General features: G+C 29.8%; 1 protein-coding gene across 1 annotated transcript; it reads right to left on the bottom strand.

Annotated features, from left to right (window-relative positions):
• Window positions 1-1,746: 1,746 nt before the first annotated feature.
• LOC101254181 (MLO-like protein 9) lies at window positions 1,747-8,822 on the bottom strand. The gene is made up of 16 exons (XM_010316596.4): window positions 8,691-8,822; window positions 8,227-8,384; window positions 7,192-7,249; window positions 6,896-7,098; window positions 5,541-5,657; window positions 4,880-4,940; window positions 4,676-4,764; window positions 4,493-4,567; window positions 4,291-4,379; window positions 4,138-4,187; window positions 3,975-4,015; window positions 3,730-3,903; window positions 3,159-3,194; window positions 2,989-3,056; window positions 2,848-2,908; window positions 1,747-2,445 (listed from the first exon to the last, which is right to left on the bottom strand). Exons 2-16 carry the CDS (start codon window positions 8,353-8,355, stop codon window positions 2,032-2,034), a joined length of 1,665 nt encoding a protein of 554 aa, XP_010314898.1. The 5' UTR covers window positions 8,356-8,384; window positions 8,691-8,822; the 3' UTR covers window positions 1,747-2,031.
• Window positions 8,823-27,046: the final 18,224 nt, after the last annotated feature.

Below are 27,046 nucleotides of genomic sequence, written 5' to 3' on the forward strand. Positions count from 1 at the left end.
AGTTGTCACTTTTATAAAATTAATGCATAAATTATAATATTCTATTTGTCCGTATGAATATTAGCTTTGAAAATATACATTTGATAAGCATAGAAAAACTAAATAAATAATTCATATTCATTGGTCAAATTAATTATTTTAAATAAATTAATTCATATTTCATTGTTGAAAAATTTAACAAAAAAAATAATCAAAAAATAAACATAGAATAGCAAACTCATTAGTTTCTTAATGCACGTGAAATTTAAACTGGTAACATAAAATAAGAACAAAGAGAATAATATATATTAGGTCCCGCGCTGACACAAAATCCTCTATCTAGTATTAACTATAATAATGTTAATTTTAATAAATATTGGACTCTCCTAGATATGTTTTTTCAAAAGGAGTATATGACTAATATACAAGTCACAGTTAGCAGTTGTGTCATGTGTGTTTTATCAACAGGCTTGCTTGTTTGGCAATTGCTGAGTTTATCATGAAAAGTAATGACAAAAGAGTCATTCCGTTACTGCATTGACAAACCTCTAACTTTATTTGTGGACGTTGAAAAATAGTGAAACTCTTTTGGACGTGTTTAATTTTAGTTATTTAATTTCAGTTATGATTTTTAGAGATATTCGATTTTAAACTCTTGTTCATGCAGATATAAAATGTGTTATATTTTCTTGAAAAGTGATCTAAAAGATTTCATCACAAATTCATTAAACTCATGAAATATTCATAAAAAGATCAATCTAAATCATCTTAATATGAAAAGTACTTCATTAATGGTTAATCATCCTAGTTCGAGAAATACGTTACTAACCGTCTCGAATTATATATGAAGATTAAGTCCAAATCATCCTAGTTCGAGAAATACGTCATCAATGATCCTTGAATATGAAAATCAAGTTCAAATCATCATAATTCGAGAAATTTGTCACTAACGCTCTCAAATTATGGAGATTAAATTTAGATCATCCTAATTTGAGAAATACACCATTAATGACCCTCAAATTATGAAGATCAAGTCTAAATCATTCTAGTACAAAAATACATCACTAATGACCCTCGAATAACATAAAAATATTATGAGAGAAGACTCAAGAGGATAAATTAATTTGTACTCATATTAATTTATTAACAGAAAAATATTATGAGAGAAGACTTAAGAGGATAAATTAATTTGTACTCATATTAGTTTATTAATAAAATATGCTTGTTTCTATGTATTTTATTTATGATTAACTTATTTTTTATATATTTAAAATTTGTTACAAACATTATTTATTTATTAAAGACTTCCTTAAAAGTATTGTTGCTCCTTAAAATATTCTTTTATTACCTTATTGCCCCAACTGCACAGTTGCCTTTTTCAAAATTCTATTAATATCATATAAATTAAAACATGAAAAATAATATATATTATCTATAAATTACATAAAAATTATTATAAAGATTCAAATATTTAAAAGACAAACAGATTGGGTTGAGTTCTCAACAAATATTTAGAAGACATAAACAGATATAGTAATACTTACTAACTTAAAATATTTCAAAAATTATATAAAAATTTGAATTACTTTTCAAGTTCCAAACCTTGAGTTAATTCTTCAACAACGTAATCAATTTGTGGTACCTTTCCACTAAATAAACTTGGATTATACAAGAGATTGGATTATATTGGGATAATTGTTGCCTAATCAGAATAAAAACAACTTCTATTTTTATAACATTTTGGAATTATTAATGTAGCCTTAAAAATAAAAACGAAAGTTCATTTTCTTCTATTCAAATTGTAATCGTACATACGAAGAGATCATGTGTGATCAACAACTTCATGGCTAAATCTAGATTTATGGAACAAAACTGTAGGTGGTATTATAAGGCAAACAATAGTAGTGGATACAATTAATCATGTATATGTTTAATGTTTCTCTATGAAATTGCTAACTATACTTTGTACCACATTCCTCTATAAACACAAGATAAAGAGAAGAAGCAAGCCACTATTCAGATACCATATGTATGTGTTTACCTGCTTCTTTTTCACCTTTTAGGAGCAGGTTTCGCAAACGAAAAGTCGTCTTCATTCCCGGAGGATTCTTCATTTTGAGGAACATGCACTTGAAGTTCAGTATCATCATGATCAGTAACATGTGCAGTTGAGTGTTCCTCTGCACGGATTATCGGTGTAGTTGGATCATTCTCGAGGTCAGATGCTTCTAGATCATCGTAGCCATTGAAACGTGTCGAGTGACCGGTTGTTTTAAACCGATGAAGTGTAGGACCAATTGATGGGTGTAGAGGTGAACCCACAGAGGACCTTGGACTTGCATTGCCTAGTGTCCGTATGGATTTGTCTCCCTTAGCTACCTGTTTCTTCTTCACTGCCATATGCCACTTCTTTAATGCCTTTGAGGTTTGTTCATCAAAAATGGATTTCTTCATGTTGGAGCCCATCTGCATGATCCCCATTATTACCATTAAGCCTATTTCGCCATGTAAAATACAGCAAGTTATCGCTAAAACACTAAAAAGTTCATGTATAATATTGGACTGAGGTGATCCTAATTGGAGTGACATGAACAATGTGGATTTATATAACCGACCCCAACTTGCTTGGGATTGAGGCGTAGTAGTTGTTATTCTAGTACGGAAAAAGTTCATGTAGTTTCCTATTGCACATTTTTTGTCATGTGTCTTCCTGCAATATGTTTGCTTGTATACTAGCAAAGTGCTTGTCCAAAGCAAAATGGTGTGGAAAGAACCTACATACATTTAATTCTTTCAATTTGGGGGTGCGGGGGGAGAAGAGATAACCACGACACGTGGGAACTTCCAATGAGTATTTGGTAAAAGTACCTGAGTAATAAGGGCATAGAGCGGAAGAGTGATATAGCTGCATAAGAATAAAACTCCCACCCTGTAACGAGACAGGAAAATAGATTCAGTAGAGTAATATAATCCACCCAATAAGTGACTTTCTGTTGCAAGTAACATTACCCCAAAGCAATTTTCGCAATGACAAAACCAAACTTGTCATGGAAGCAAGATTTTAGCCCATACTCATACTGCAAAATAAGTAATCAGATCAAGATTTTTCAGTCAATAGTTTCATGGTTCAAAAAACTGAAATATCTTTGGATGTTTGAAACAAGGGGAAGAAACATTACCCATATCCATAAGAAATATGTTATTTGGAACGCATTCTGTCAAGTTGAAATGAGAGCTTAGCATTAGATATACATTAGGAGAAAACTATTGTAAGCTATGTCTATAAACAGATGGAGACGAGAATTGCAAAAAATAGATGGAGATTCAGATAAAGCAAACTACTATTATAATCCAAACCCCAGCACTATTTTTCATTTTCCAGTAGAATTCCTCAACATACAATGCACCAAGCAGCACACAAGATTTAAAAATTACTTTGCAGTGTTAGCCACACATTATCTCGCACAAATCATTCATAGAAACAGGCAAAAGATAATCATCGTCTTTTTACTAGTGCTTGTTATTCGATTCAAAGGTCGTGATGAGGTTTAAGCCAATCTGAAGGTAAAGGTCTTTAAAGTGGGATTGAATAATCAGAATCACATGTACGTTCGTCGCTCAGGCAACTTTTAGAATACAATTAATTATGGCACTATAGATGGACCAGCAACGCTGAAACTGAAATATATTCCAGTCATCTAATGTTCAAATACTGGCTTATAACATATATCTGAGAGGGATGTGTACTACCTGAAATAAGGCAAAATGGATGAGGTGAAGAACCAACTGAGGTCGTCCAAACCAAAAATAGTTGTCTGAGCCTTGAACAAGAGGGATTCCCTGGACTACTGCATGTCTCTCCGAGATGTCAAGAGCCATTCTTGTCAACACCGCCTGAAGCTGTGTTCCAACAGCTAATATGATCTGAGAAAAATTAATCATCAGAATTCCCTGCAACGGAATCAAGAAGGTGGACAAGGCAGATAAAACCTTACAATCAAAGGAATTAAGGAAGCCCAAAACAATGCATGCCACCCTGAAATTTAACAAATGTTTCAGAATTGTATCAATGTCAAGTGACGAACTTGATTACTGAAAGTAAAATGGAAGAAATGAAAGAATTGCTCAAATATGTTTCCATCGCAGTATATGACTTACCACTAACATTTAGGAGCAAGAAAACAACAAATGATCCCCACAAAACTGGACTGCCAGTAGAAAACATAAGTCAGTTGACATGATATAGGTTGCACCAGTACAGTTCTTGTTTGATAGGAAGATTGAGCTAAAGAAAATAACACATCTCACTACCTGACACCAACAACTACCTTGAAGTCATCCTCTAATGACCTTTTGATATACTTTTGGAAGTTAAATTTACTTCCAGGAGCTAAATGAACCTGTACGAGAAACGTTATCTATAACTTCTACGGAAAACAGAGAAGAAAGGTATCACCAAAATAACTAAAAGAACTAACAATAGTTTCAGAACCAAGCAGAAAAGGAAACTCACACTGATAAAGCCATTGCGGAGGGTCAAGTAATCTGACTTATTCACGGACCTGAAAAATTGTCTGAAGAAACATCCCTGGTAGAAAAGGATTGTAACATTCAATGACCTCCACTCTTCTTTTCAATGTGCTGAAGAACAACACAACTCTTATAGAGAATGAAAATAACAATATCTCATACTCACAATGTAAAAGAAGATTGGAATATTGGTCCAGAAACTAGTATGTGCTCTGACAAATGATGTCTCATGAGTAAGCCTAAATCTTGAAGGATCTAAAAGTTACGTGTAAGAAATAGTCAATTCCCAATGCAATGAAACGAGGACAACGAACATAGTTTTACAAGCAAATCAGAAATTTCCACCATTGTGCAGCAAACTTAGACATACCATTTGAAAACTCATAGTCATGGGTTGCGGTCTCTTGTTCCCAGCATTTCCAGCCACGAATCTGAAGAACATACTTTCAAGCATTAGACATTCTAAAATCTAAAATGGAGAGTAACGAATATCAACAAAGAACAAAACCCTGAACCATGATCAGTCCACCATGACCGAATCACCAATTCTTTTTATAAAGTTCTTGACTGAGTATCCAGAGTTCCAGTCTTTCAGATTATTGTGGAGGGTCAGTTTTCACTCCCAGTAACAAATGAGTTTTGGTATCTGGTCAATGATCCTTAAGTTAGGGTCTTTCTTTTTTTTTCTTTTGCTGACCAAGAATTCTATCTGGGGCCAACCCTTGGAACCAACTGCAGACTCCAAAATTTGGCAATAATGGGCTCACCCCACTACTTCTCTCTATTTAAATACTAGGTTTAGTTCTCATGGTGCATGGCTTGAACCTCAAACGAGTATTGAACGTTTGTCCAAATTTTCTAGCTCAAGTGAATTCTTTGACGGGCTCAAGGTATGGACCAGAGAAACCACCAAAATATATAGAAACGGACACCTGCTGAAGTTTCTCTTGATATTCCAAAAAAGTCACACGCAAATGGCACAGCAGTACAAGTATACTGCAGTAACTAATGTAAAGTAGACTTCGAGTTACCTTAAGTTTTCCCAGCCACATAGTGATAGCACTGTATATCACATGAAGGACCGCCAAAAAGAAGATAAGGATGTGTATCTGATGCAGTGCGTCGATAGAAATGAGAGAGACTCGTCCCTGTTACATTACTCCAATTAGTTTAATGAAGACAGCCCAGCATGCTGTAGTAAAGTAAATTCAGAGCAAGCACTAGACAAAGATCCAAACCACAAAGGTAATTAGTAAGTTGAGCTAACTGTAACCAAAGTAACACTTATATGGGATGTATTGTCTTTTTTGAGAATGGCATGCTCAATCAGTATGTAAGAAAATATATTAATAATGGCATAAACCCAGCATTAAGATGGTGCTGGTGCTATTGATAGAATGGAAAAATCTCATCAGGAAACTACTAAAACGTCACGGGGTGATGTTTCTGGTTAACCAATAGCTAACAGTATATTTAAAGGACACAAATTCTCATTCTGGTGGAGATTATAGCTGAACTAGAAAGCCTTCCATATTGCTATAGCAAGTGCTGCTTCACAGTTTCACTTGTCCCTGCTGCAGACACAAGCAGAAAATCTGTGAGACAAGTCTTCTACAGCTTTTGTAGACCACTAAAACTTGAGCGACAACACATGGTTCACACCAAATAAGACGAGCACTCTCATCATTTTCTTTAAATGGGTCATCCAATAAGTAAATGAAGGATTCTAGGTTATACAAAGAAATCAAGCTGGCTAAACTTCCACTTAGTTATTGTCTCACAACTTGCTGCTCATTTATTGCACATGTAGCACTCTAGTTTTAACATACCGAGGTTAATACCCCCATCCCTACAAGATTCCCATGGAGGAACATACTACCAAAGTGTATATAAGTTGGAGCAAGGCAATCATTATCAGGTGGATCTTTTAAATAATTATCCATATTAGGTGTATCCAGAATATGGATCCTTCTAACCAATGTATGAGTTGAACTAGTTATCTTATTTGTAAGCACTCTCCATTTTTGGAAGAAAAAAAAGTTGCTTACCATTTGTTGAAGGCAGAAACTTAATTTCATGCTACAGCCTACAGGCATGCAATAAAAATTACTTTCCATATGCCTAGATACTGGAATGAGAAGTGTAATTTTATTTGCATCTTCTTCTTCACAGCTCTGATCGTTTATGCAACAAACATCTTTAAAGGTTTATGAATGATAACGGATTGTCTCAGTTTAAAAAACACAATTAGTCTGCCACCTATTAATTCAAGAAAAGGGTAATTGACTAGAACAAGCAAAACTTCTGCAAAGTGATTTTTGCTATCCGACATATTTATACAATTACATTTATTATTATGTACTCCATATACAACTTTATGACTTACATCATCACATTTAGGCTCTGCACCAGCCAAAATCCTGCGCTCATGCCATAAAAGCCTCCTGCGATGTTCCTCCGTTTTATCCTCTTTGTGAACAGCAGGGCAAGGGAGCAGAGTGTTAGCCACATCCGTGGGGATACAGATTCCAGCAATATAATACTGGCTGAACACAAGGGTTAATGAGATAAAACCAAGAACCATCAACTCTGCAACAATTAGAGAGAAGAGGCCATTAATGCATGCAGAAAACTAGAATTCTTAAGGTAAAATGATAACAAGTTGAGAGCACAAAAAATTACCAGCCTTAATCTTTTCCAAAGCCTCAAATAGAGCTTTCTTATGCCTCTCTGTGAGCCACTGCAAAAAGATTTTCATTCTGTAAGTAAATGTTAGTGAAATTAAGTTCCACAGCAGCAATAAACTAAGTGAAATCACATGGAATTCCAACAATCAACATAAATTGGTAGAAATCATGTAACGTCTGTGTACTTCAAAATGCTCCCAGACAAAGAAAAGGCAAGCCCAAACATTCCAATTAAAGGATGAGGAAAGAACTCCAAGTAGATATCCTCAACATAATATATCATTAGGAAATACAGTTTTTGCTGGATGAAAGGGAAGGTTCAGTTCACACAGCATAACACAGGCAATAAAACCCCCTTTTCCCTCTAACCTTGTTTGTTTAATGATCAAAAAACTCAAACAGAAGCAGAAAATGGCGATTAAGGTAGAAAATATATACCCAGAAAGGAACAGACTAATGGCATCAATCCCATAGCCATAATTTCAAAGAATCCAATTTGAGTAAAGAACTTGGAGGTGCAAAATTCTCCCCAACCAAAAGAAAAGGCACATTTCTTTTGGGGGTAAAGTAACAGAAAAGAACAAGATAGTAAATTCAAACACTATAAAACACCTCAAAAGCTGGAAAAGGATACTAGCAAAACAGGAAGAACAAAAGGAAAGGGGCTAGGGATTACAAAACAAAGGTATAAAACCATAGACAAACACAACCCATCTTTTGGTAATCAGTATCTAAGCAGTCAAGAACATTTTCCAGTCTCCAGTAACAAAAAGGTATAGTCTTGACATTAGAATCTAAGAGTCAAACAACAAACATACATAACAGCAAAATCCTCAACACCAAAACCAAGAAACAAGAAATGGAATTTCCTATAGCAATGCTGCTGGCAAGGAGATAGATCTTTAAGTGAGCAAAATAGAGAAATTGTAAACTAAAATCCAAGATTAATCAAGAATTAGAAACCCACATTCAAGAAAAAGTAATATTAAAGAACAATAATGTAAAAAGACTAGATTTTTAAGTTCCATACTGTGCCAAGTTTATGGATAATCTTCTCCAAAGCAATAGAAATGAGAATAATAACTGCACAAACACCAGCAACAGCCCAAGTAGGTGTCTGATCAAGCTGTCTTGATGTACCATCACCCCCACCAGCCATTGCCACCACCACTCACACAAAATCTTGAACTTTCAGATGCAGAGAAAGCAAAAAAAAAAAATTATTTTTAAAATCAATAGATATCTATCTAATAATCTGGTCAGGAAAATTGGTTTGAACACTTATTAAGATGCATTAAATGCATGCATTTATTTGCACTACTAATTCAAAAGAAGAAAACTGATATTCCCAGTTGCTAGTACATAGATGTATGTAAATTAAATGACTAATGACAAAGACCTTCCTTAATTAAAATGGACAACTACTTATATACTCCATATATAGATTTTTCCATTAATAATCTTTTTAAGACAATATTTATGTAATGTACTCACATAGGCCAATAAAAGAAGTCAACGGTTAAAGATTAAGGTTGTTTTTGTAATGCTAAATGAGGATTAGGGGAGATGGACAATGGGTTTAAACCCAGTAATTTCTATATATGTTCTTGAAGTTATAAATGATCTAAATTTATTGCTCTTGTCGTTGACTCAAAAGGGCAAAATTGAACCTTAACTTTATTAAATTGGAAATAAATTTATCCTAATTGTTTAGTTTAGTAACAAGTCATTTTAGAACTAATTATTAAGAGATAAGTTATATTAATATAAAATTATAAATGGTGAAATGAATAATCTAGTCTCTTCAATCAAATATAAGATAAAATAATTTTATATTTTATTTCTAAAATTATTATTTCACTTGTTTAATAAAGAATGACCTAATTTGACTTGAAACGAAATTTAAGAAGAATAAAAAGTATTCCCTTTGTCCCTAATTTCTTGTCAATTTTTCCTTTTTTAGTTGTCCCTAATTATATGCTTATTTGAACAAATCAAGAAAGGACTAAATATTATTATCTATTATATCCTCAACTAAATACTTTGAAAAAGGTTGAATTTTTTGAAAATCTTAAATTTTTAATTCATCTACTTTGTAATTAATATGGGTAAAATGATAAACTCATATGTCAATAAACTGCTTTCTTAATAGGTGTGTGAATTTAAAAGTGGACACGTAATTAGGGACAGAGGGATAAATTTTTTAATTTTGTGATTGTAAATTAAAGTTGTGTCAAATATATCAAAATATGTCTTTAGTCTTGTGCCTTAACCTATGTCAAGTGGAAAGTTAAAGTTAATATATTATAAAAAAAAAAGGGAAACAACTCATTATTTTTTAGACAAACAAATAATTTTTAATCTTATACCCAAATGTAGAATAATGTATATATATATTTTATATATGTTTGAAGAGTGAATTAAGGTGTGAACCATTATAACAGCGTGAGTGGGTGGTGAGATTATGAGGCGATGATCGCGTCAATTTGTCTCATCAAAAAGGAAAATTGAAATGGGAAAAGAACAATCACTTATGACATTTGACAACATATAATAATTAAAATATGTTGACAATTGATTTTTTATTTTCATAAGTGATATTTAACAAGTTTTTTTTAATTATAATTAAAAGATGTTAGGAAAAAACTTATCAATTTTGATAACAAAAATCTTTATTTTTCACAAATTTTTACTCCTTGTTAATATCATCATATTAATTATACTTTCTAAATTGCTCTAACATATAACGTTGTATTTTTCTTCATTAAAATCTTGTAAATTACGTTTGACAGAAAAAAAAATAAAGTAAAAGTTTGTCGAAGTTCACTTAATTTGTCAGCTAAATTAAGCGTTTCTACTCAAAAGCTCTTGTCTTTCTAGAATGGGTCAACTAAATATTACTATGACATTATTTTTTTATTTACTGTCTTTCTAGAAAGGGTCAAATAAATTATAAATATTACTATCCCATTATTTTTATTACTATATAATAGTAAAATGGTAAAATCAACTCAAATTATGTGAATATGAAATTTTATAAAAAGCTAAGAGCTGAAATATAATGAGCTTTTATTAGTTATAATTTGTCTAATTACGTAGTATAGTTATGCTTCGTATATCTCGTTGTAGATTAATTTTTTCTACAAATTAAACTCTTAACTTAATTAATGAGGCGGTATTTAAATTATTAAAATAGAAAATAATCCCACGAATCATAGTTATTGATTTGGTAATAATTTCTTAGCAAATATGAACATTTCCTAAACTAAAATTAGCTTCCTAAATAAACATGTCAAAAAATGACTTAATAAATATATAAACATCATTAACAGAGATATAGTTGCATCAAACATCACACAATTGATTGAAATATACAAATAAGAGAATGTATACTAACGTTAAAGCTTTACAAATAATCGTTGAAATGTATACTTGTTGATAACATATAAATACAAAAAAATTAAATGTGTATAATTGTTGACGTAGAAACAGGGTCTAAAAAGGTCTTTTTAAAAAATCACAATAAACATTGATACGCTAAATCCATACAATTGTATATAACATAATATGAAATGTATTAATATAGATATATATCATAAAAAATATACAAAATAAATTATACATATACCTCAAATTCTTCGTGTCATCTTTGGTCCATTGACCCAAATTCAACATTTTCTTCTTGAGATGTTTTAAAAATATGCATAAGTTGTTGCATCTTCATTAGGCTAGTGTGGTGCTTGGATCTAATTATTGTTAATTAATTCAAGATATAGTAAGAGATATTGCAATTTCGAAAAAATCTTAAGTTAGGCTCAAAGAAAAATATAAAAATCGTCTAAACTTTAGATATGTATTATATACCTCAAGTAATTTTTTTAAAATGAGTTTGTTCATCTATGATTTTGTATGTAGCTATGGAGATAGCTGAAAACTAAAGAAATCAATGAAATATGACAAAATAAATATAATAAATAAATAAATAATCGCCCAAAATTAGAGAAGGAGACACAAAATTTTGAAATTTAAAATTTAATTGTGCTTGAGTGAATTAAGGAGAAAAATTAATAAAAATATTAGGATGAGAGATACATAGCTACTTTGTATAATGGGGGGAAACAAAAAATATGACAGTATATGTTGGAATTTAGATATACAAATTGAGAAGTGGTTATAATAAATCGGATAAAATATTAATGGCGAATGATAATTACTTACGATCATAATTATGATAAATAAATAAATGGTATATTTTTACTTATTACATAAATTTTTTTTATGTGAAATATAACAAATTTAATTTTATTAATAATTGTAGTCATAGTAAAATAAAATTTTTGAATTGTAAAAGGTTGCTATCGATGATGCCACATATTATTTCATTATAGATTAATGCGAGACAAGTTCCAATTTTTTGACTATTGATGAACAAATTTAACCTTTCTTTCTGAGTTTGAGTTTTTTAATTCTTCTTTCATTTATTTTTATTGATTTGTTATTTTAAAAATAAATTTTTATTTTTATTTATCATTTTTAGCATATTTTAAGAATAAATAATCGTTCTTTTCATATTTTTCACTTTGTATTAACTACTTATTTCTTAAATTATTTTTCAGTATCTAATATTAAACGTTAATTAATAAAAATGTTATATCAATTATTTTTTAGTATGTCTATTCAATTAAAATATGATAAATAAAAATGAATGACGAGAATATTCGAAAAAAAAGTTTTAAATTAAATTGGAAGTGTTGTAAACGTGTGAGAATTAAATGGATACGGTGCAAGATCCACATGCCATGGTACATGGAAGATTTTGACTTGCTCTGCATTCTATATTTTGGAGATTTGGTGTACCAAAAAAATTAAAATAAAATTTGAGTTTGGAAGAATCTTTAATTTTTTTTGTCAGAATTAATTTGGAAGCTGAATAATTAACTAATAATACTTTAATAAATCACTTCTTTCATTTTTCTAGTCAATATATAATGGACCTACAAATGTTCAATCATCTTTTCTACAGTATATGTCAATTATTATTTATAATAAAGAAAAAGATTCTAGCATAAGCTCCTCTTTTCTTTTCTTTTTTTTTTTTTGTTATTTTGGGGTAGAAAAGACACACTACATATATATAGGGATGGAGGATTTAAAATATATTCGAACATTGATCGAAATAGTTATTACAATATCAAATTTTATTTCTTTTAATTTTTTATATTATTTAATAATGTATTTTAAAGGTATATACGTGGCCACGTGAATATAGAAAATATTGCATAATTATAAATAATAATGTGCCTACGTGCACTTTAAGACAACTTTGAATTACATGAGGATTTTTCTGTGAATTTATATGGAAATTTGCAGGAAAATAAGTTTCTTACGAATTTTTCATATTAATCCCAAGAAAAATCGCCAAAATTCCCATGGAATTCACAATTTTCTTATAGTGATGGACACATATATATCTTTAAAATACACTATTAAATAATTTAATAATCGTAACAATAATTTTAATCAAAATTAAAATATTTTTCATACAATTTTATCAATATTATATTATTACGATTAGTACTAATGGTTATAAATAAACTGTTAAGAAAGAGTGTGTAGGACATAGTATTAGTTTACTAGATAGTACTTCTTAACCTACACTTGTTAACATTATGAGAAGGAAATATTAAAATATGTAAATTTGTTATTATTAGTTTGAAACCTATTTTGAACAACACGGTTTGCTACCTACTTTATTACTTGGCAAAAGTACACTTTAATTTTTAAGATTTCTAACGTTTAATTTCTTATATTTTTGAAGCTATGTGTTTCAGTATAAGAAAACTGTAAAAAATGTAGAATTTTCTAGGAATTAGTACGAAAATTTATAGAAAAATTAATTTATTGTGAATTTTCATACTAATCCCACAAGAAATCTCCATATAATTCATAGTTTTATATAGTGTTAATATCTTATATTTATTAAGTTTTTAATAATTCATCACATATATAAGTATATTCTATATTAAAAACATTGAGTTATGAACTTGTGGTCGACCACTACTTGTAACATTTCTCTATTATAATTCCTTTCATATGATAAAGCTTTCGAACACGAAAAAAGTCCCTTTTTTAGTTAAAAACAAAATACACAAAAGCAGCTATTAAATTAAAGTTGATTAGCTGGATTTTGTTTGTTTTTTCTTTTAAACATTCGTATGATTAGTTGGCAAAGAGAAAACAAAAAATTAAAGTGTATGATCAGCTTTACGTAGCTTTCTTAAATCATAATTATTGCTTAATTCCCATTTTAGAATTATTGGATAAGATAATACTCCACACACACATATATATAGAGAGAGGGGGGCGGAGCTATGTATAAATAAGTATATTTACGTATATAATAAAATTTTAAAATTATATATATAATGTAGGGTTGGTTTGGTCTCGAATTGATTTTTTTAGTTGAAATCAAACCAACCAAATATAATTGGATTTTTTTCCAACACCAAATCAAGTCAAATCAAATCACTAGTCAATTTTTTCTTCTTAATTTAACTCAATTTTCGATTTAATTTTGTACACCCTAAATGTGATATTGTAGATCTGGAGGTTTTGACCAAACTAAGTCATTATATAAAATAATTTACCAAAGTAATACATTTTTCTAAAATTTTACAAAATTAGTATAAACGTATTTCACGGTAACGTTTTAGGGTATATTTTATTTTTTAAAAACTAACAGCATTAGGTTGATATACGTTACTGTAAGTAACGTTTTACTCGTAAAACGTTACTGTGAGTAACGTATATCAATCTGACGCCATCAACTTTTAAAAAATAAAATATATCCTAAAAAGTTACTGTGGAATACGTTTATACTAGTTTTATAAAATTTTAGAAAAACATATTATTTTGATAAATGACTTTATATAATGGCTTAGTTTGGTCAAAAATATAAGAGACTAAATAATTAATTCAATATCACGAGTGTTTGTAAATCATGATCATGAGATTAAAAACGGAGTTAAACCAAAATATTGAAAAGAATTGATGATGTGAAAGGTATAGTATTAGTGGTTGTGCTTTCTCATCAAATAAATATATATATACACTAAATTGACGAGTTTAATTATTAGAGCTGACTAAAGAGTATAACAAAATTGTTTAGCTTATGAAAGACAATTGCTTATTTTTTAAAAATTAAAATACATATTTTTAGATTATTAATTTCGATCAAATCATTAATCAATTTAAGGTAGTGGGGAAAATATTCCTGGGTAAAAGAAAACCTACTACGCGCTTGAAATACTTGTTCATATTATATATATACTCTTTCAAACTAACAAATATATTCTTGAATTATCAATCAAAACAATCACTAAATAATAATTTATTAAATAATGTGATTGTTAAATAATTTTTTACGTTTAAATAAGGTTTTTGGTGGAAAGAATAATTTAAAGTTGGTGTAAGGAACATAGTTATTTAGGATTTAATTTTATAAATTTATTTAATTCGCATCTAAATAAAATTCATATTTATATAAGGAATATATTAATAAATAATATTATTTTATTCATGCAGTAGGGATTGTAGTAAAGATTTTATTTAATTTATAAATAAAATATTTTTCATCTAGATAAGAGCGAATTTATATATAAATATGATGCACGTGAATTTATGATTTTTAAAAAGAATTGAATAGTTTTATATGTATTTTTAAAATTAATATAATATTATTTATTAATACCTATTTTATGAGAACGATTAAATGATCCACATTGAATGTTGAATATATTGATGGGGGACAAAATCAAAGTAGCAACAGCTCATAATTAGTTTAGTAATATAAAAAGGATATAAATAAAGATATAGACAAAGACATAAAGTAAAGCAAAATTAGAAAAAAGTGAGTGCAGGCCAAAAAGGCAAAAAGAAAGGATGGATAACAGATAAAATTAATAGAGTTATTCTATATATAAATCCATAATTAATTGCAGTACGTAATAAATCCATAATTAATTGCAGTACGTAATATTGCTGCATGTGCATGCTTGTCTTTATCATGCAACTTGCTAATTTATAACCATACGTCCTTTTTAAAAATTAAAAATATAAATTTTAAGGTACAATTTAAAATTTTGGATGTATGGGTTTAACCTTATGTTTAGTAAGCATCATTGTAGTAAAAAGAGTATTTATGTATGTTGTCATTGGCAATAATATAATCCCACGAAAGAAAGTGTTTTAGGATATGAGGGTTAAACATTTTAATATTCGGTTTATATATATTTGGTATGACCTTATAATAACAACAATTATATTTACTAAAATTTCGCAAGTGAGGTTTGGAGAGACTAGATTATAATAATGTTCATAGATATTACTATTATCTCGTGAAGGTTGAGAGACATATTCTGAAAGATCATTGACTCAGCAGTTGCAATTCATACATAAAAAAAAAAATATAGCGAGTCACAAAAAAACAATGCAAAGTTACCAAAAGAAAGCAAATCAAAATAATATAATAATACGAACACAATACAGAACTAACTAAAATAAAGTAATAGAAACAATAATAAATAATGATGGATATCAAAAAACAAATAATACAACAATGACAAACAATCACCCCTAATTAAGAATGGCAACACTACACTACCTATTAATAAGCCTTCTCTCCTAATATGTGTCCTCCGCTGCTCCACATTTTCCTAGTTAAGAGTATATCCTCAATAATCTAAAGCTAAGTCATATTATGATATCCCCTCTCTTCAATACATTGTTGACAATTTGATATGACTTTCAAATCTTTTTAAAGTTAAATTCAAATAATAATTACTTTCATATTTAAGTATTTTTTGAAGAAAAAAAGGTTAGAGAAAAAGTTATTGGACTCTTCAATTGATAATGAATGTCTAATATTAATAACATTGTAGAAAGGAAGAAAGGTAGGAAGTCTGAACGCAAATACTAGATCGATAGAGTAGACAGCAGAAAGATGGGCCAGAATTTCTAAAAAAAGAGAATGGTAATATTAATTTATCATGGTTTAATAATATACTACTCCAGTATTTTGCATGTGACTCTAGGTAATATTTTGGTTGTGCGTGTAACGATTTACTTTGAGTATTAGAGTCTTTTATTTTATAAAAGTTTTTTCTGATAGTAGATATTTTAAATTATTCATATTTATAACTATAAAATTAGTGAGAGTAATTTTAATAATTGAGTTAGCTGATGATTATAAAAGATAGCATTAAAATTGATAATGGATCAATTTTATCATTATTATAATTAGTCATATAATAGTTAGGGTTAAAAAAATCGTAGAAGAAAAGAAAAGAGGAGACGAATAAAAAAGGAGCGGCCGTATGTCAGGTAATAGCCTTCATCCAAATTTTCAATCCTTGTTCATATATATATATATATATATATATATATATATATATATTGTTAATTAAAGGGGTACTAGTATAAACTATTATATAAGAAGTGAAATTGGATAGGATTATGTGAAGTTGGAGACAAACTTTAATGGCTAGTGACTAAATAATGAGTATGGAGTTTGAAGGGTCGTTAGAGTATAACAAAAAAAATTTGTGGTTGGATTGTTGATGCCATTAAGTTGGAAAATTGGTACATTGTTAATATCCATCCATTTGTTTAGTCCACGTGAATTATTGGGAAATTTCCTAATGGCCAATTGTAAGATAATAATGATTAAATGCAAGTTCAATTTGTATATAAGTTCATATGTACTCGCAAGAAGTTAAAGGTTGAGAAAAATCTAATTTAGAAAACTTCTTAGGCAGATTCTTGGTACAAGTGCTGAAAGAGTTATAGTGGAAAATCAATACCAAAGTGATTTGGTATTTGGTTTAAGTTTAAAGGGTTTGTTTTTTCTGCACAGTAAGGTCAAAACGACAAAATTTGGTATGTGGCGTCAGTTGTTATTTTCTTTAGTTATCGTGTTATAAATACAATTTTGATATATTGAGATAGATAATTAAATATTAAGTGTAATATATTATTTAAATATCATTAAAGATATGCTAATGAGAGGTTTTAAGACTTATCCTTAGGTTTAAACTTTAGAAAATTGATTATAAAATTAGGTGAGTTTGTGGATCTAGGTTAGACATAGAATAATATGAGTTTTTATAGACTCGTTAGCTTACAAATTATGTATTTATATTTGATAGAATGGAAAGGTACGGAGGCATTGAGGAAAGGAAAAGTATTGGAGAAATATTTTAGTTGTCTTTAGTTCTTCGGTGGAGGTAGGTTATGATTTATTCTATTTGATAGATAGATTCTTGTGGTTGATATGGATTGAATGATAATGTGAAGTTCTCTATGTACTTGATTGTGTATCTTGATCGTGTGGTTTGTGATTGGTCTGAAATCTTGAGACCGTGAAATTTATAATCTTGAACCCTCTCTATCGAAGTGATGCCTCGACTAGAGAAGGCTTGATTAAGTATTTTTAATGAATTGAAATGGTGATAATAAAATAGAAAGTAATGATATTATTGAATCAAAGTGTCACATTCCGACGCAATATAATTGGATCGGAGCGTCATGTTCCAACACTGTATAACTGGATCAGAATGTCACATTCCGATACGATATAGTTGGATTGGAGTGTCTCGTTCAGACACGTATAATTGAATCGGAGTTTCACATTTCGACACGATATAATTAGATCGAAGTGTCACGTTCCGACACAGTAACATTAAAGGAAAAATATATTGAATTAACTTGATGTACTCAATCTCAAAGAACCAATTTCTTCAAATGAGTGTGGTGTAGAGGCATGAGGCCCCATATGTGTGCTTGATATTATGATAGATTGTTTACTTACTTTGGTGTTGTTGTCACTGGTTCATGTTGTTTGTTGCTTGCCACATGTTAAGTGTCATAGTTGATTTTATACTACTATTCATTGTATATTACTTACTATTTTGAGTTGGCCGATGATATCTACTTAGTACATGTTGCCCCGTACTGAGCCCTACTTGTGTTTTCCTTTGTTATTCTTTTATGGAGTATAACGAGTGTACCAGCAACTTAAGCTTGCCCTCATCTCTAGCTAGTCTCCAGCATATCAGGTTTCAGTATGAGCTATTCATTCAAGCCAGTGTTGGATTCTTTCGGTCATGACATGGTGTCCTATGTTTTTGGACACGTACCATTTTGTTCTTTTATTTTCGGTGTATTTGATACTCTTAGAGCTAGTAATTGGAGATTAAATGTCCTTAATTTGATGACTTTCAGGTTTTGGTATGGATTTGCATTTCTTAAACTAATGAGATTTAAGCTTCCGCATTATGGTTAGTATTTGTAAAATGAATGATAAATATAAATTGGAGATGAATTCATTGGTTCGTCCACTTATGCAATTAAGTGTGAATGTCACTCACAGTTCGATTTAGATCGTGACAGTCTGTCCACACATAAAAGTTTCCTGCACAAAAATTTGATCATCAAAATTTTCAAGATTATGTTGTCATCTGATTCTTTATTTAGGGGGTGGATGGGGAGGGCATAACAATGTATCTTCATATCAATTTACAAGGACAAAATGCAATAAACACAAGCGGAGTCCTCAATGATATATTGTGCCTAGTATCAGTAAGGACTTGACCAAATTTTAATTAATAGGTAATGTATAAGTACCCCCTAAATCAATGTTTGAAATCTCAAAGATATATTTGTATTAAGATCCTATTAGTCCCCTGAATTTATTTTATTAATAATTTTTTACCCCTTTTTGGCCTACGTGGTACTATCTTGTTGGCCCTACGTTGATTGACTTTTTTTCAACGCTAGTGCCATGTAGGACGAAAAGGGATAGAAAATTACTTATAAAATAAGTTCAGGGGGTAATAGGACCTTAATATAGTATAAGTGTGTCTGAAATTTCGGACATAGGTTGAGAGGGTACTTCTGCATTTTCCCTTTAATTAATGATAGAGAAAAGACATAAAGACACCATCAAAGTTGTTCCATATTTGCATAAAGACACCTAAACTTTTAAAGTGTCCTATCACACCACTAAACAACTATATATCGTTGTAAATTAACCATTTTTACTCATTCCATCGTCTATGTGATGCGCGTGTTGCTCACTCTCTAGGTAACCCGACCCGACCCTTTTTTTTGAAGAAAATTTGTGAACTCCTTTTCATTTCATTTCTCAACTTTTTCCTAAAAAATCAAACGAAATACACTGTGTTGCTGTTGACGATAGTGTTGTTGTTGACAATCTCGTTGTTAATCATTGTTGATCGTTGTTGATGTGTATTTGTGAAGATTCTTGGAGATTGAAGGTCTAACATGTTAGGGTTCTAAAATCTTCACTTTTTTCGATTATTCTGATTTTATGGATTATTATAGTGTAGAAGTGTTAGAATCGACCTCCTACAGTTGCCATTGTTACAAATACGATTCAACATTGCATTTGACATTTTCAATCAAAAACTAACCACAAAATTGAGAAGAAATTCAACCATAAAAAAACTTTAAATTAACGTTTATACTGGAAATTAAAAGAGAAAAGACGAATTCCTACCTTATTTTCTTGAGGAAGATGATGAAGTCGTCAAAAAGAGAGAACCAATATTGTTCTTGCCATGGAAATCAAAATTTTAGGGCTACCAAAGGCTATTTTTGAGTTTAAATTGGGGAAGATACAAAAATTGATTAAATAATTAATATTAAAGAAAGAAAATGACATGTGGCTGTTTTAAACTGGTAAATAAAAAGGAAAAATGGCCCATGACGCGCCTAACGTGCGTGTAAACAACCCAGATGAGTTAATGGGTAAAAATGGTCAATTTACAACGATATATAATTGTTAGTGGGGTGATGGGACACTTCAAAAGTTTAGGTGTCTTTATGCAAATATGAGACAACTTCGATGGTGTCTTTATGTCTTTTCTCTTAATGATATCATAAAAGTATATGTAGTTAATTATAATGTGACAACATCATGAAGGTCTATCAATAAGACTGTAACAATCTTCATGAATGATACCAAGATGGTTAAAAAAAAGGTCAAAGCCATAGGTGACCTCCTAAATTTGGCATCAATTTTCACTTAGACACCTCAATTAGGCGATGTTTATTTTAGGTGCATCATGTAGGGTTTTGTTGTGTCATTTTGACACTTTTATGATAATAAACAAAAAACTAAAGGAGAGTGTAATGCAGTCGTTGATGACACTTTTATGATAATAAACAAAAAGCTAAAGGAGAGTGTAATGCACTCGTTGATGACGTGACAAACAATCAATTAAATATATACATGTGTTATTTTCAGTTAAAAATAATTATAAATCTATTTAGTAAATAAATTTAAAATATTATTCTAAAAATATCTCTTATTTCATCACTCAATCTCTGAATATTCTTTTCATTAACTATTTTTCATATTTATTCATTTTCTTTCTTTTTAGTATTGTTTTTTGGAAAGAAAGAGGAAGAAAAAAGAAGAGAATAAATATGAAATATGGGTGTTGGTATTCATTTTTTTGGCAAAAAATATAGGGAGGTGATGGTAGATTTAGATAAGTAATACAATGAAGAAGAAGAAAATGACTTAAAAACGAATTTGAATAAAAAATTTGACCTCCTTTGAAGGAATTTATGCTTGAAAAAAAGATAGGGGGTGGTGACTTGAAAAATGGAGAAGAAGAGAAAATAAAATAAAAAATGATTAAATTAAGCCTTTCACGCGCTATTGTTGAGTGTATCACATTTACTTTGACATGTCAACAAAAAGTGTCAAAATGACACAACAGAACCCTGCATGAGGTATCTAAAATGAACATCACCTAATTGAGGTGTCTAAGTGAAAATTGCTGCCAAATTTAGGGGGCCAGTGATGGGTTTGGCCTAAAAAAATATAGTGATGATATTATGAAAATCTCATTGAAGAACTGGAGTAAACCTTAATGATACCATAATATTGTATAGATACATTGTCGTAGTATCATGAAGGTCTCATCAAAGAACTGAACTAAACCCCGATAAATCATGAAAATAAATAGATATGTTGTGATGGAATCATTGAAAAACTATGAATTCCTACCTTGAACAAATACTCATTAGTTAATGATATATATATATATATAAAATGTGGTGGTATCATTAATAAATGAGTTGGTTGTACATGAATAATTGTATGAAACCATAATGACACTGTAGCAATATATGAATATAATGTTATATGGTATCATTAACTAATGAATAATCTTATAAATAAATGAATACGGAAAACTTTAGTGCTACCACAACAATATATTCATATAGCATGATATTATTGACTAATGAACTATGTTTTAAGGGAGGAACTCATAATTTATTAATGATATACCATCACAACTATCATATATTATATATAATGTGTTGTTGGTATCATCAAGGAATGAGTTAGATTATATCTGAATGCATGTGAAAAAAATTTAATCTACTATAACAATATATGTTATACTATTATAGTATCATGAACAAATGAGTAGTATTGTGAATGAATGAATGAAGGAAGGAAATATTTGTGCTACCACAATAAAATATTTACATATTCATGATTCAATGAGTGTTACCGATTATATAAAACAATACTTAATAATACCATGTTAGTATATGATAGTACCATGGTAGTTCATTGAATGATTTAAGTACACATCAACGATACATGACAATATATAGATACATTGTGGTGGTATAGTTACGGACTGAAGAAAATCTCAATGATACCTTGTTACTATATAGATTTAAGTCATATCTAGCCACTTAAAGTTGTCCGAATATTTCATTTAAATACCTTATTTTAGATTTGTTCCAATTGAACACCTTTTTTAGTTAAAAAAAAAGCTATTGAACATATTTTGACAATGAACTAAAAGTAAAGATAGTGTTTCATACATTCGTGGCTGATGTGACATAATAGTAATAAAAAAGAGACATGACATTGGGCCCATAAAAAATAGTTAAACGTGAATTAAGAAATAAAATAAACAAAAACCATTTTTTCAGTAAAAATAATTTAAAAAAAACAAAATCTTTCTTTCCCCCTTTCTTCTTCTTCTTCTTCCCAGAGAACACTCCACCAACCCCACTTCCGTTCCCCATTTTCTTTATTAAAAGTGGCAAAATGGAAGCACATTCGGATAGCCATTTTCACTTTGGCTTTTTTTCTTTCAATTCAAAATTATATCAACTTTTTGCCACCCATCCATCTATCCATCTCCTTGAATCTTATTCAACATTGTAATTGATATTTCTCCCAATCTCACTACTTTCTTAAACATTAATTTAGATTTGTTGATACTTTTTTTCTTCTATATTGTGAGTTCTATAAGATTTATATTTTTTAACTATTTCAAAAAAAAAAAATTCAGATTCGTCGAGAAAAATGAAGTTTCATCAAAAATTATTTTTGATGCAATTTGATTCAATTTTTACGATAATATATTTATATATTGATGGTACCGGTGGTAGGTGGTGAAAGAAGGGAAAGAAAACGATGGCTTGAAAAATGAAAGGTGAAAAAGATGACCGAAGAAAGAATGGCAATGGCGCAAAGTTGGCGGCAATGGCGCAAAGTTGGCGGCAATGGTGGTTGAGTTGAATCAAAGAAGAAGAGGAGATGTTACTTTAATTTGTTTTTAAAAATATATTTTTTTAAATAAATGATGTCTTTCTCGCTCTTATGGTGTGTGTATTACACACATGTTGTCATGTCCGCGAAAAATGTATAATAGATACAAATATATTGTAGTATAGGTGTTCAATAGGTAAAAGATCGAATTGGGGTGACTAAATGAAATATGAAGATAACTTTAAGGGTCGTATATGACTTAAGCCTAGTATATAGATATAGTGCAATGGTATCATGGTGATTTAAATAAAGTATTGAAGCATACATCAATGATATCATGAAAGTATATAGATATATTGTGATAGTATCATTATAGACTGAGCAAATGAAAAGAATCATAAATAAAAAAATGAAAAAAAAATTAACTGAAATAAAAGATAAAATATAGGATAACTAAAATATGAAATTAAATTGTGGTGAAAAAAATAAGAATATTATGATTTGAGATAAAAGGAATGAAAAAAGGACGAAAAATAATAAGGAATAAAGAAATGATTAGAAAAAAGATAAAAGAAGAAAAGAAAGAAACATAATACAAAGAAATTTAAAAAAATGAAAAATACAATAAAAATGAAAAACAAAAGGAACCAATAAAAGAAAAGGAAATAGGAGAAAAATAAATTACAGAAAAAAAGAAATCGAGAAAATAAATGAGTAAAGAAATATATGAGAGAAGAAGAAGAAGAAAATAAGTATATAATGTATGAATTATATTATGGTGTAAAAAGATAATAAAGAATAAACAAATTTGGAAAAAAATTAAAGAACAAAAATGCTTAAAAGTGAGAAAAAAAAAGTAGAGAAAAAACAAATGAATAAAGAAATAAATGAGAGAAAAAAGAACAAAAAATGAAGTATATGAAACAAATATGGACTATAAATTAGATTATGATATAAAAATTAAAAAAAATAAAATCCTCTTAAAAACTTTAAATGTACAAAGAATCATAAAAATGTTATAAAATGAGAGCAAAATGCAATAATATTAAATAAGAAATGAAAGACAAATTCTAATGAGAAGTATAAAGTAGAGAGTATTCTTTAATCTCTTTTGTTGTGTATTTTCCAAGTATGAAGACCATCCTTATATAGGATGTTTAAACCATCCTTTAACAATATTTGATAATGTGGTACTGTAATATTTAATTAATGTAATAAATGGATACATTACGTTCGGATAGATTAAAGAAACATTCACACAATTAAGTTAATTTGTAACACTTCCCCTTGGATGTTTATAGCTAATGTGTCTCGTAAAAATATTACTAGGAAAAATTTAGTGAGAAGAATCTTAGTGAAGGAAAAAGAGTACACACTTCTTATAATACGCCTTGAGTGTTGCCTGATAAAAAATCTTACCAGGATAACCCAGTGAGACAAAATCATGGCTTAGGAAAAAAGAGTACAACGCGTATTTGTTCTCCTTGATGAAAAACTTATCTGATATCTTGGAGACGACGCATCCCAATCTTATATTTTAGCTTCTTAATGTTGACGTTGGCAATGCCTTAGTGAATAAATCTGTAAAATTATCACTCGAACTAATGTGTTGAGCATTTATCTCACCATTTTGTTAAAATTCATGTGTGAAAAAGAACTTAGGTGAAATATACTTTGTTCGGTCTCCTTTGTTCCTCCCTTTAATTGAGCTATGCAAGCAACATTATCTTCATACAATGCTCTTGTAATCTTTATTTGCACAGAAAAATCGCATAATTGCAAAATATGTTAAGTCATTGATCTTAACCATACACACTCTCAACTGGCTTCATGAATGACTATTATCTCTGCATGAATCAAAGAAGTAGCAACTATTGTTTGCTTCATCGAACAACATGATATAGTTGTACCTCCATATGCGAATAAATATCCTGTCTGAGATCTAGCTTTATGTGGATCAGACAAATATCCCGCATCTGCATAACTGATCAACTCTGACTTGGATGCATTAGAATACAACAATCTCGTATCAATTGTTCCTTGAAGATATTTGAATGTATGTTTAACATCTTTCCAATGTCTCTCGTTGGACATGAGCTAAATCTCGCCTATAGCATTGAGATATGATGTTTAATCACCAAGAAACTCTTCATCCTTTTTTTGAGGTCGGAATGGATCTTTATTTATATCAAGAGATCTTACAACCATTGGGATACTCAATGCGTGTGATTTATCCATGTAAAATCGCTTCAATAACTTTTTAGTATATGTTGATTGATGGATAAATATTTCACTTTTCAAATGTTCAATTTTAAGGCTAAGACAAAATTTTGTCTTCCCAAGATCTTTCATTTCATATTCTTTCTTGAAAAACTCAACAACTTTTGAAAGCTTTGTCGGAGTTCCAATGATGTTCAAGTCACCAACATAAACAAATATTATTACAAATTCACATTTTGACCTTCGTGTATAAATACAAGGCAAATAAGGTCATTATTATACCATTTCTTTAGCAAATATTGGCTAAGACGATTATACCACATTCACCTTGATTGTTTCAATCCATATATGGATTTCTGAAGCTTTATTGAACAATTTTCTTTTGAATTTTTGTATGTTTTAGACACTTTGAGTGCTTCAGGGATTTTCATAAAAATATTGTGGTCTAGAGAGCCATATAAATAGTTTGTGACAACGTCCATTTCAAGATTTTTATAAACTGTCATATTTATAAGATATCTAAAGGTAATTGCATCCACTACGTATGTCTCCTCATAATCAATTTAGGCTTTTTCGAAAATCCTTGTGCCACAAGTCGTGTTTTATATCTTACGACTTACCATTTTCATTGTGATTTCGCACAAAAATCCATTTGTGACCCACTGGCTTGACACCTTTAGGTGTTCTGACTATTGGTCCAAAATTCACGTTTTTAAAATGAAGCCAATTCTGTTTGAATTGCTTCCTTCCATTTTAACAAATCATTTCTTTGTCGACATTCATTGACAGATCTTGATTGCAAATCCTCATCTTATTGCGTTATTTCAACTCCAACATTATAGGTAAAAATATTATCCACTGCAATATTAATCGATTCCACCTTTTACTTGTCGAGATATAATTTATAGAGATTTCCTCATTCTCATTATTTTCAGGTGCGTGGACCTCTTCTCTGGCGTCATCATTTATTATGTCTCGGAGCTTTTCATAAGCAATTGCCTTTATATTATGATCGTCTTCATCATTTATTCCTTTACTTTCTCGAGGATTTTTATCTTTGGAACCAATTGGTCTACCACGTTTTAAGTGTGGTCCAAATTCATCAACATTAACATTTTGTCCTATAGGGACATCAACTCGAACTTGAGCATTAACATTAGCATTAGCATTAACAGCTAGGATATATGATTAAGTAACCCGTGGAAGGTTAGTAAATGCATCCGATAGTTGATTTTCAATATTTTACAAATAAATTATCTTTTAAAATTTTTGCTCACATTGATTTTTTCGAGAATCTAAATGAGACATTGAAAGTGAATTCCAATCTATCTCATTTCCCAATTGCTTTTGTTCTCCCCCTAATGTTGGGTATAGTGATTCATCAAAATACAATCAACAAACCTTGTCGTAAATAAATCTCTAGTTCTATGTCCCAAATATTTTATAATAGAACGAGATTCATACCCAACATATATCCCCAACCTTCTTTGAGGTATACCGCACAATAAAAAAAATTCTAAGATGGGAAATGTTTGGCTTGACCAAAAATCAATGTAATGGGGAGATGTCAAGATAACTTGTTGGGCTTATACACACAAGTGCTTTAACATGAAAAATAACATGCCCCCAAATTGAAATAGACAACTTTGTTCTCATCGATAAGGGTCTAGTTATCAATTGAAGACGTTTAATTAATGGCTCTGAGAAACCATTTTGAGTATGAACATGTGTAGCAGGATGTTCATTTGTTATTTCAGTGGAAAAATAATCATTAAATGCATGAGATTTAAACTCACCAGCATTATCAAGACGAACTGTTTTTATTGCATAATCTGGAAATTGTGGTTTAAATCTTATTATTTGAGCCAACAACCTCGCAAAATTCATATTGTGAGTTGATAATAAACATACATGACCACCTTGTAGATGTATCTATCAAGACCATATAATATTTAAATGGTCCACATGCAGGGTGTATAGATCCACATATATCACCCTGTATCCGTTTCAGAAATGTAGG

This window comes from Solanum lycopersicum, chromosome 2 (assembly GCF_036512215.1).
Source record: "Solanum lycopersicum chromosome 2, SLM_r2.1".
Taxonomy (NCBI): Eukaryota; Viridiplantae; Streptophyta; class Magnoliopsida; order Solanales; family Solanaceae; genus Solanum; species Solanum lycopersicum.

Coding starts and splice junctions, on each gene's coding strand:
- LOC101254181 (XM_010316596.4), bottom strand. CDS start 8,355: ATGGCTGGTGGGGGTGATGGTACATCAAGACAGCTTGATCAGACACCT. Junction 7,099..7,191: donor TTTGGAAAAGATTAAGGCTG/GTAATTTTTTGT, acceptor TAATTGTTGCAG/AGTTGATGGTTCTTGGTTTT. Junction 5,658..6,895: donor CAGAGCCTAAATGTGATGAT/GTAAGTCATAAA, acceptor GTAATGTAACAG/GGACGAGTCTCTCTCATTTC.